General features: G+C 43.9%; 1 protein-coding gene and 1 long non-coding RNA gene across 4 annotated transcripts in view; one reads left to right on the top strand and one right to left on the bottom strand.

The window, feature by feature from the left end:
* Positions 1–3,113, top strand: part of LOC106559495 — a 32,458-nt gene extending 29,345 nt beyond the window's left edge. For all 3 annotated transcript variants that reach the window (XR_005367028.1, XR_005367027.1, XR_005367029.1), the window contains one exon: positions 2,860–3,113. This is a non-coding gene — a long non-coding RNA (uncharacterized LOC106559495). The remainder of the gene's footprint in view (positions 1–2,859) is intronic.
* TMOD1 (tropomodulin 1) overlaps positions 1–12,064 on the bottom strand; it is an 81,200-nt gene that overhangs the window by 36,396 nt on the left and 32,740 nt on the right. Inside the window, exon 3 of the mRNA XM_038552903.1 lies at positions 5,834–5,990. Coding sequence (XP_038408831.1) covers positions 5,834–5,990 — 157 coding nt within the window. The remainder of the gene's footprint in view (positions 1–5,833; positions 5,991–12,064) is intronic.

Raw genomic sequence — 12,064 nt, 5'->3', positions numbered from 1 at the left:
AACAAAAGACTAGGAAGTTCTAGGCTGGGGTCTGGATGAGGCAGGCACTGCTTTTTTGGGTAGGGTGATCACAGAAGGCCCCACTGAGATGATGGCCTATGAGCTGGGACCTGACAGAGGGAGGAAATATGCCTCAAAGATCAGTTGCAAGACAAGGAATGCCTGACTTCCCTGTCGCTGTTCAACGCTGCACTGAAAGTTCCAGTCAGAGCAAATGGACAAGCAAAAAAAAGATGGTATCCAGACTGGAAAGGAAGAAATAACATTATCTCAGTTTGTAGATGACATGATATAATATGCAGAACACCCTAAAGATTCAACAAAACACTGTTAGGACTGATAAACACTGTTAGGAGTAAGTTACAAGGTATAAGATCCATGTACACAAACGGGTGGTATTTCTGCATAGCAGTAATAAGCAGTCTGAAAGGAAAACTAGGAAAATAATTTCACCTACAATGGCATCCAGAAGAATAAAATGCTTAGGGATAAATTTAACCAAAGAGCTGAAGGACTCATGTGTGGAATAGTAGAAAACATTGCTGAACAAAATGAAAGAAAACTTGATAGAAAACTATCCAACGTTCATGGATTGGGAGACAACGTTAAAATAGCGACACTAAAAAAAAAAAAAAAGAAAAAATGGTGACACTGCCTGAGGCAATCTCCAGATTCAAGGCAACCCTTATCAAAATTACAAAGGCCCTCTTTCTTTTCTTTTCTTCTTTTTTCAAAACTAGAAAAGCCAATTAATTCCTCAAATTAATAAGGAATCATAAAAGGTCCCCAAAAAGCAAAACAATCTTGAAGGGAACAAACTCAGAGGGCTCAGACTCCCTGATATCAAAACTTACTACAAATCTAGATACTGTGGCACTGACAAGGATAGACATAGACAATGGGCTAGGATTGAGAGTCCAGAAATAAATCCATACATCCGTGGAAAATTGAGTTTTAACAAGGGTGCCAAGACCGTTCAGTCAGGGAAGAATTGTTTCTTCCAAAAGTGGTGCTGGGGGACACCTGGGTGGCACAGTTGGTTAAGCATCCAACTCTTGGTTTCAGGTCAGGTCATGATCTCAGGGTCGTGAGATTGAGCCCTGAGTCAGGTTCTGTGCTTAGCAGGGAGTCTGCTTGAGATTCTCTCCCTCTCCCTCTGCCTCTCCTGTTCACTTGCTTCTCTCTCTCTCTCTTTCTTTCTTTCTCAAATAAATAAATAATATTTAAAAGAGAAGAAGAAGTGGCACTAGAACCGGACATCTACATGTAAAGGATGAAGCTGCACTCCTATCTCACATCATATACAAAATAATGAACTAAAAATGGATCAGTGACTGAAATATGATAGTTAATACTATAAAACTCTTAGAGGAAATCTATGTGTAAATATTCATGACTTTAGATTTGGCAACATACTCTTAGATATGACAACAAAAGAAGAAAATAGAGCAATTAAATTTATCCAAATTTAACATCTTTGTCCCTCAAAAGACATTATCAAGGAAGTGAAAAGACAAACATACTGAAGTCACATGTCTGATAGGGTCCAGAATGCAGAATATATAAAAAAGTTTTACAACTCAACAACAAAAACAACCCAATTTAAAAATGGACAAAGAACTTAAGGCTATTTCTGCAAAGAGTACACATATGGCCAATAAGCACCCGCAAAGATGCTCAACAGCATTGGTTGTTAGAGAAATGCAGATCAAAACCAGGATGAGATGTCACTTCACACCCATGAGGATGGCTCCAATAAAAACCAAAATGTATAAGAACAAATGTTGGCAAGGATGTGGAGAGACTGGAACCTTTGTATATTGCTGGTGGCTGTGTAAAATGGTACAAATGTGGAATTACCATGTGATCCAGTAATTCCACTCCTATGTATAAGCCCCAAAGAATTAAAAACAGGTACTCAAACAAATACCTATACAGGAATGTTCATAATAACACTAATCACAGTAGCCAAAAAGTGGAAACCACCAAAATGTTCACCAGTGGATGAATGGGTAAACAAATTGTGTAATATTGTTCAGTCATAAAAAGGAATTTAGTGAGTCTCAAAAGCAATATGCTAAGTGGAAGAAGCCAGACACATAAAGTCACATAGTATATGATTTAATTCATGAGAAATATCCAGAATAAACATATCCATAGAAACAGATTGGTGGTTGCCAGGGGCTGGAGTGCAGGGACTGAAAGGGGACTGCTTATTAGGCATAGGGTTTTATTCTGGAGTAATGAACATGTTTTGGATCTATATAGAGGTGCGGGTTGCAGAGCATTGTGGCTGCGCTAAATGCCACTGAACTGTTTGCTTTACAATGCTTAAGTTTATATTATGTGGATTTTACCTCAATTTAAAAAAAGAAACTTGCTCACTTTGGCTATTGATTGAGAATCACCCAAAGTGGGGTGAGGATGGGAGCCTGGAACTGGTGAGGAGATAGATTCCTACAACAGTCAGGGATGCAGATGATGGAGACTTGGACCACAATTGTAATGGGAGTGGTGGGGAGGGTGGGGAGTGCAGAGAGAAAAGTCCAGAAGAGTATTCACTAAAATGGGATCAGTGCCTATCACTCAGTGGAGAGAATTACTCTGAATTACTTTATTTTATTGTTTAAGTTGTTTATAGCAAAAATCAGCTACATATATGAGCAGAACATATAACAAAGTCATCTGAGGGAAAATGTATCACAACCTCCAACAGAGCTGTATCTGGAAAAGAGCAAAACATACAAAGAAAACAAAATGGTTAAAAAGAAAATGTGCTGTAAAAATGACTAATGCAATGTGTAGGCTGGACTTTCAATATATGTGTCAGACCTGTGGTTTCTTACACCTCTGTGGCAGGTGCCTCCAGCAAAGGCAGTGGCTCGAAGATACAAAAGGGGCTTTGGACTTCTTCCCTTCCTTCATCTTACTAGTTGGAATGTGGATGTGATGGTTGGAGCTTCAGCAGCCAGATGGACCATGAGGACAAGGACATACTGCCCGGGGGGGCAGAATGAAAAACTGGAAAGGGTCTTGATGGCTAATGCCAGGGAAGATCCCTTACCAGCCCAGAATGCCTAGCCTTGCAGCTAAATGAAAGAAAGTTAAACCTTTGTCTTGCTTAAATCTCTCTTATTTGACTTTATCCTCAGCATGTGCAGTCAAATCTAATTCCACAGGGAGAATTCAATATAATTCTGCACTAAAAACATCCTGCATAGAAGCTTTATTCTGATTCTCCCCCACTTGAGTGAGAGTGAATGAAAGTCCAGATTCCTCAGGACTTCACACCAGTTTATGGCTCCTCCTGTATTCTCTTCAGCATTGTGGAGGCTGGGGTGCTGTTTCCCCTCATCCTTGGCTAGTTCGAGGCCCGGCGTTAGGTAAGTAAATGTTCAGCAAGGCCCAGACACCATGGCCCTGAGTCTGCCTGTTAGAGCCAGACGGAGTCCTTCCCCCACACTCTCTGCTGAGACCCCCACTTATTCAAACTGTAAAGACTCCAACAATCATCATGTAAATGCTTTATGGTGCTGCTGCTGCTGCTGCTGGTGATGATAAATCTCTTAGGCGTGTCATTATAGGGAAACAGAATAAATTCTAGCTACCCTCCTTGGGTCAGCGTGGTTTTTCATGAAGGCCGTCAGGCTCTGGGAGTCTGGAGAGCTGTTCCTGGCTTCATGCCAGCCCAGCATGCCACGGAGGGGCAGCAGGATTGGTCTGTGTACCTCCCAGATTCCCTTTCCCACCCCCCACCCTCAATCTCCGGCTCCTTCCCTCGTAGGGTGGTGGGCACATGGGACCCTGGTCATCCTCAGTCCACCCAGCTGTGCTGCTGACTCTCTCACAGCTTCGGTGTCCCCCTTTTTCAAATGTACAGGTGGGACAAAGGGAGTTCTAAGGCTGCATGAAATCCAGAGATTCCATGATGTTTATCTGCTGCACAGAAATCACTCCTCATGGCACAAGTGCCTTGTTTAAAGACCTCTCGTGCCCACTCTCAGCTGGGCACACCCAGCCCTCACGGTCAAGGCCTCCTCCCCCTGCCACTCCTCCAGGATGCCTCAGACCACACAATCCTCCAGATTTCTGTAATCTAAATGCCCCTTGGGCTTCCCTGACCTTCCAGGTTTTCTGTAAAATCTGGACTGAGCTCCAAGTCTAGGGTTTGTATGGCTCAAGCTCCCCCACTATGAGGCTACCTCTGCTTGCTTTTTCATTCGATTAGTTATCATATGACAGAGATATAGAGATAAAAGCCACAGACGTGGACCCTAGGCTCATGGCGTTTATAATCTTGGGAGTGGGGAGAACAGAAGAGCCTGGAAATAAACCATTACACAATGAATTAACTGATTAGAATGAATGCTTTTTTTCCACAAATGCTTATCGGATGCCTACTACGTCCAGCGTTTATTAGGTGCAGATGTAATGATGAACCAGACAGATGGGGTCCTTGTACTCGTGGAGCTACTATTGTAAGGAAGCAGCCCACAAGATTCACTGTAGGTTTATTTAATTTTAACTCATTCATTCAACACCTCTCTACTGAGCCCTACTGTACACCAGGCCCTGTGCTGGGTGCCGGGTGTACCGTGTGAGCAAAACCAGCCTGAGGCTCTGCCCTCACGGTAGGAGAGAGGAATGGTAAATAAAGAGAAAATGATAAAGTGGAAATTGTTCTGAAGGATACACAGGCTCCTGAGATGGAGAAGAACCCAGGGGGGAGCTGAAGGGACTGTATGTCCTAAACAGAGTAGACAGGAAAGACTCCCCTGAAAGAGGAGACAGTACAGTTGAGACCAAGAGGATAATAATAGCTGGTACTTACATAGCATTCACTATGGGCCAGGTGCCCAGCTAAGCGCTTTATATGTATCTTAACTCAATCCTCATAACAACCTCACGAGGCTGGTAATATTATCTTCCTCATCCCCATTTCACAGAGGGGGAAACAGAGGCATAGCAGATTCAAACCTCTGCTCAAGCTCACACAGCTAGTAAGTAGTAGTACCAGGATAGCAGCCAGGGTACATCTAGCTCCAGGCGGTGTTTCTAACCATGAAGCCTCTTATAGGGCAGGAAGAGGCAGCCATGAAGACAGCATGAGCCAGAGAGCAGGAGCAGCGGTCCAGGCAGAGGGTCCGGGCAAAGGTCCTGAGGCAGAAAAGAGCTTGGAATGTGTGAGGAATGGAAGGAGGCCTGTGGGGCAGCAGCGGGGTGAGTGAGGGGGAGCACAACACAAGACCACAGCAGAATGGTTGGGAGTGCAAGGGGAAGTCCTGGAAGGGCCCGAGGGGCAGGGCGTGCCTCTCTGTTCTAGATGACTTGTGTTGGGCTGGGAGAGAGAGTCGCAGAAGGACAGATGGAGGAGGGGATGCAGCTGCCAGAGAAAGGAACACTGGGCTGGTTGGGGTTGGGGTGGGGAGAGCAGGGACAGTTAGGGTAGAGACAGGTGATCTTGCTCCCACTTTGTACAGGACGGGCCGTGTGCAGGCCTTATGTCCCGATGTCATGATTAATCATGTCCTCTTTGATTTTCAAAAGCATCTCGGTTTGCATGACAAATAATCAGGACACCCTGGTTAAAGGGGATTTAGGGGAATGTTTTACCGATCTGGGTAGGTATCACTCTTTCCTTGGTTTACCCCAAACTTCACTAAATCTACATCATGCATTGATGCTTTTGGTGTTGGGTTTGTGAATTTGGGCTGGGCGGGCATGAGGGTAAGGAGGCCCAGTCCCATATGGCACAGCACAGGGCCTGGCATACAGGTGGCACTCAAGGATGCATGGGGAGTGATGTATTTATAAGAGTAACATTATTCAGTACCTCGCTTTTCCCCTGTGTAGGGGACCAGATCTTCTCGGTCTTTAAACTCCTTTGCTTGCTTTTCCAAGTGATCCAAGAGCTCCTCCCTTTTAAAGGGGCCCGTGGGCGCCTTGGTGGTCTGATCCTTCTGCCTCAGGCCTGCAGGCAGCAGTGCATTCTACAGTGGAGGTTGTGGGGCCGGGTGACACAGAGGGAGAGAGAGAGAGAGAGAGAACGAGAGAAAGAGAAAGAGAGTGGTCAGCTGCTGAAGACTTGCATTTCTCCCAAAATTCATCTTTGACCAATGGGACCTCAGAGCCCATCAAATCAATCCAGGCCATTCATTTACATGTGAGGAATCTGACACCTGGGAGGGGCAGAGACTTGCCCAAGATCACCCAGCAGATGAGAGGCATAGTGAGGCTAGGACTCAGGTCTCTTAATTATCTAGAGTCTCTAAACCGTCAATATTTCTGAAGGCAAGGGGGTGAAGAAGCAGCCGACACAGGGCTTAGCATACAGGGGCATTCCAAGGGCATCTGTGAGTGTGAGTATAATTAAGATGGCATTTGGATGCAGATAATTACAGCTATTGTGCATACAGTGGCTGGGGTGAGAAGACGCCCAAGGGCCTTGAGTTAGTGCCCTGCATGCGGAATCAGGGAAGAAGCGGCAGCCCCGATAACCAAGCAGGGAAAGGCTCAGCAGAGCTATGGGGTGGGTGAGGCATGGTTTTGGGCTGCAGCCCTGGACGGCCCTCCCAGCTGCTTTCCACCCTCCTGACAGGCCATGCTCGTGCCACTCTGGCTGCTAAATATTTTGAACGTTGCCCTTGGAGATGGGTGTCTCAAGAAAGATAGCATCAGCCAATCGTGTTCCTTCTTCAAACACGGTTAGGCTTCTAGGTGAGGGCTTGCTATTAAAGCAGACTAGAATTAGGGTAGATTTGAGTCACGTAGTCTTCCCTTACCTCAGCCCCCAGTGCCTTAGAGATTCAAAGAAGTTTATGGTTGCAAGGATGCTTAGAGAGTGTCTATTGCACACACCTTCCCTTCAAGAGGAAACTGAGGCCCAGAGCAAGGAAAGATTTGCCCAAGGAGTTGCGGGGACAGATCTAGAACAAAAACCAGGGTTCTTCTTCAGATGCCGGGGAGGAGGGCAGTCTTCACTTCCAATTATTGCTCTCTCCCCACCCCCTTTCACTCGGGGACCTAGTGGAGGTTGACTACAAGGTAGAGGTGAGCAGAATCTCACCCCACTTCTTGCTGCACCCCCAAACCAGCTAACCTAGAGAGCCATCCCACCTCCGATCTCTGTACTATCAAAATGCATAATTGCAGCCATCCCCACATAGTCCAGATCCTTTGGAAAGCCCCCTCTGAGAGGGGATGATATCAGGTATATGTAGAGAGCTGTGGGCCTGGCATACTGAGGGCTAAAGCTTGGGAGGACAATGCTGCTGCTTAAAGGCAGTATGATCTTTCACAAGATGTTTTCCCACTGTTTACCACTGAGGCACTGCTCAGGTCGGAGTGTTGGGTGCAAGTGGATACGGGCCATGAGTCAGCAAAGTATGGGAGTTGGAGCATGTCACAAGAGAATGGCCAGGAAGTAGAAAAGAAAGCCATGACTGATTTTGGGGTGAGCATCAGGAATGTAAGTGATGCCAGTTTCTCTTATGCAGTAGTCCTTGGCTACTGCCCACCATGACACACAGGTGGATGAGGCCCACAGGTGAGGTACATTTCTGTGGGCATGTCCTGGGTGAGATGGGATCTGCTGTGGCTGGCTGTGTGTCCACCCCATCTCTCCCATGGTGGGGCAATCATGGCGACTCAAGTAAGAGAGAAAAAACCTCCATCTGTGATTATCTACTCTGAGCAAACCAAATTCTCTGTGACATGCCTGCACCTCACAGTTGACCCCCATCAGGCTTATGCCCTGGCCTGATGTAGTGCTGACTCCAGCTAGATAATGTCGGGTAGGTTGCCTTATATCACTGGGCCTCAGTTTCTACAGCTATAAGTTGTGAATAATGATGGCTACTGTCTCGAGCTCATTGAAAAGGTTAAATTAGACAAGGGGTAGTGGAAGGGGAGGTGGGCAGGGGGTTGGGGTGACTGGGTGATGGGCACTGAGGGGGGCACTTGGCGGGATGAGCACTGGGTATTATGCTAAATGTTGGCAAATTGAACTCCAATACATTTTTTTTTTTTTAAAAAGAGAGAACGTTAAATTAGATAATGCAGGAAGAGTGCTTAGCCCACTGCCGAGCACTCACAAATTACCACTTATAATCAGATAAAATACATTTTAGCAGGAGACTGGTTTCCCAACTGTGTATGCTGAAATGGAGATGTATTATCCAAATATGTCTCCAAATTCAAAAAATGAAGATGTACAAATATAAAATGAAGTAAACATTGAAAGCAAGTGTTTTCCCAATGATTCCCACAAAGAAAGACCTGATAGATTTTTGTCACTCTAAAGGGTTTTGATGGCAGTGAGGTGCTGGGGCACATGTTGGTCCCTAAAGGATAGGTGATGGGAAAAACCCACAAGGCTACAACTGAGGAGGAGAGAATTTGCAAACTCATATCTCTTTCAGAATATATCTGATAGAGGCCACTGATTTAGTTAAAGTAGGGTTTCTTAACCTTGGCACAATTCACATTTGGGGCTGGATGAATCCTCATCATGGGGCCTGTCCTATGCTTTGTCAACTGTTTACTGGCATTTGTGTCCTCTACCTAATGGATGCTACTAGCACGTCGCCTTCACGTTGCGACAACCAAAAATGTCTCCAAATGTTGCCAGATATCCCCTGGGGGGCAAAATGGTCCCTCATTGAGAACTACTGTTAAATTGAAGCCCATATCATTACAACAGGGGAATAAAGATGTTTTTAATGTACTTTAAAAATATTACTTACATAGCATGTTAAAATATGGTTTAATTTATTTAAATCTTTATTGAAAGCAGTTGATTTTTTAAGAAACAAAAACATCAAAGGCCCTTTCTAACAATTCTTAGATTATTAGATTTTTAAAGTAAATATTGAGAAACCAGCCTCTTTAGAAATTAAAGGTTTTTCCCATTAAATGATATATTTAATAAAACATAACGATATTTAATTAAAACCAAAGGCAGTTGCGTATTTCTTAAACTCATGGTTATTTATCATTATAACTTGTTTTCGAAAACGGCATGTGACCTCACATGATATACAAAAATTAACTCCAAATGGATCAAAGATCTGAATGTAAGCACTAAGACTATAAAACTTTTAGAACAGGCATAAATCTCTGTGACCCTAGCTTAGGCAATGGTTTCTTGGATATGATACTAAAACAATAAGCAACAAAAGAAAAAAACCAGATAAATTGACCTCATCAACATAAAAAATGTTTTATGCTTCAAAGGAGACTAGCAAGAACGTAAAAAGACAACCCACAATTTGAAAGAAAATTTTTGCAGATCATCTATCTGATAAGGGTCTAGAATCCAGAATACGTAAAGAGCTCTCAGGACTGAAAATATAAGACGACTAACCCAGTTTAAAAATGGGCAAATGATCTGAAGAGATGTTTCTCCAAGAAAGACAAAAATGGCCAATACACATATGAAAAGATACTCACTGCTGTTAGCCATCAAGGAAATGCAAATCAGACCCAGAATGAGACACTACTTCATACCCACCAGGCAGATTATAATAAAGAGGACAGAAAAGCACAAATGTTGGTGAGAATAGTAGCACTGTAGCATTATTCAGAATAGCCAAAAAGTTGAAACAACTCAAATGTCAGTCAAATAATGAGTGGATAAACAGAATGTGGTACATACGTACCACAGAGCACTACTTGGTGATAAGAATAAACGTAGTCCTGACAAATGCCTACAACATAGGTGAAACCTTAAAAACATCATGCTAAGTGGAAGAAGCTAGTCACGAAGGACTACAGTATCGGAATCCATTTATACCAAGTGTTGAACCTATAGAGACAGAGAGTAGACGAGTGGTTGCCTAGAGCTGAGGAGGCTGGAGAGAAATAGGGCTTTCTCTCTTAGACGATGAAAATGTTCTAAACGTGACTGTGGTGATGGTTGTACAACTCTGTGCATATACTAAAAAAACACCACCACTGCACACTTTAAGTGGGTGAATTTTACGGTTTGTGAATTATATCTCAAAGCTGTTATTTAAAAATGGCATATGTTGGGGCACCTAGGTGGCTCATTCGGTGAAGCATCTGATTCTGGATCTCAGGTCAGGTCTTGATCTGAGGGTCGTGAGTTCAAGGCCCACACTGAGCTCCATGCTGGGTGTGGAGGCTACTTTAAGGGGGAAATAAAGGGCATATGCTATCCAGGGGAAAATTATAAAAATGCCTAATGCAGTAGCTAATCGGTCAGGGACCTCCAAGGACAGAAGGCTCTTTGTGTGCCAGTGGCCAGTAGCAATGTTAGGACTGGCCAGGCCAGAGGGGGCTAAATTTAAAATGGTGTCCTGTTTGATGACATGATGAGTCTCACTGTGTAAATTAGTCATGGAAAAGTTAAATGGGTGAGAAAATATAGCCTTGGATCTCTCATGACTCTTAGTACCTAAAACTGAGTCTCAGACCCAGGCTATCCAATCGGTGAGGAAAAAAGTTCCCACAACCATTTTATTGGTGCATCTTCACTCCAAAGACAGGTTGGTGAGGGGGGAGATTTGCTTTGCGAGACAACTTTGGTACATAGGACTTAAAGCATGTCATCATGTCCTTATACTTGGAAATGTGCTCATGTGACGAGGGCAGCTCTGTGATCTTAGGCCAAAATTATATCTGTTAGATGCTTGGGAGTGGTGAGGACTGTGGCACAGTGGAGCTTTCAGTGTCTCCATACCACTGAGCTCTGGAAGTATCACCATGTAAGAATATGGGTGGTGGTCTTAGATCTGTTCATCTTTATGTGAAAGCTCTTGATTTTTAAATATTGACACAAAATCCAAATACTTTAAAAACAATGTTCAGGTCACATGAAACACATCTGCAGGTCAGACTGAGTCTGTGGGTTGCCATTTTGCCACATCTGATCTAAAGTTTCTATCAGACTAGAATCCAATGTAGAGAAAGTCAAGATATTCATTTATTCGACAAATATTGACTCGAGGGTCTTGCTCATATCAGGCTCTGGGCTAGAGTACGGGAGGTATATACATAAGTTTTTAATTCAGTGGTTTTAAAAATTATACAAACACATGAAATTTTTAATATGTTTTCAGAAATAATCATAGGGGAAAAATTAGGCAACCTCTTCCTGTGGTTCCCTACTCACGGGTTTTTAAATGGTGACTTCCTTTCAAATGCTATAAAATTAAAACTCAGATGTGCAGCTTGACAGGTTAACATCTTAATCTGACTTTCACACCTGCAGTCTGGAGGCCAGTTATCCAGAGGACAATGGAAGCTTTGACAGATCCTTAACTGTGCTGTTAGGAGCTCTAACACCCTGGCAACAGGTGCCAATGAGGCCAAATATCAACTATCTGCACAATTATCATTGCTATGGTCAGGGCTACCTCAGAAGCCACCCCAGCTAGGACCACTGTGGGCTAGTTCAGACGTGCACACGTACACAACATGCAGGCAACACAGGCACAGAACACGCAAGCAGCACACACACACAAACACACGTATACTATGTATTAAAAAGCTCATGGATTTCTGGCAGCTCAGGGCTGCAAAGCTGAAGAGAGCCTCTGGACCAATTCTTTCATTTCCAGTTGAGGAAACTGAGGCACAGAAAAAGCCAGAGAGCTTGAGTTTATAATACAGATGACACTGTATATGATTAGCATGCCCAAGTATCAGTATGACCATTCTTAGGCTGGCGGCTAATCAATATACAAAATATACCCTAATCTGATTCTTCACAGCAACAAAATAAACTAGCAATTGTATCACTTTTCTCAAAGAAATCACGTATGTCTAAGGACAAGAGCATATTAAAGGTGCCCCCCCCCATGCTCTGAGCTCCAGGAGTCCTAGATTCCTGTTCTGTGACTGAACCACACACAACTCCATGTGTATAATCTCTCTAAGATTTTATTTATTTATTCATGAGAGAGAGAGAGAGAGAAAGAGGCAGAGACACAGGCAGAGGGGGAAGCAGGCTCCCTGCAGGGAGCCCGATGTGGGACTTGATCCCAGGACCTCGGGATCAACCTCAACCACTGAGCCACCCAGGCTTCCCTAGTACAACCTC

Source organism: Canis lupus, chromosome 11 (assembly GCF_011100685.1).
Source record: "Canis lupus familiaris isolate Mischka breed German Shepherd chromosome 11, alternate assembly UU_Cfam_GSD_1.0, whole genome shotgun sequence".
NCBI classification, from domain to species: Eukaryota; Metazoa; Chordata; class Mammalia; order Carnivora; family Canidae; genus Canis; species Canis lupus.
This window is presented reverse-complemented; position numbering and strand designations above follow the sequence as displayed.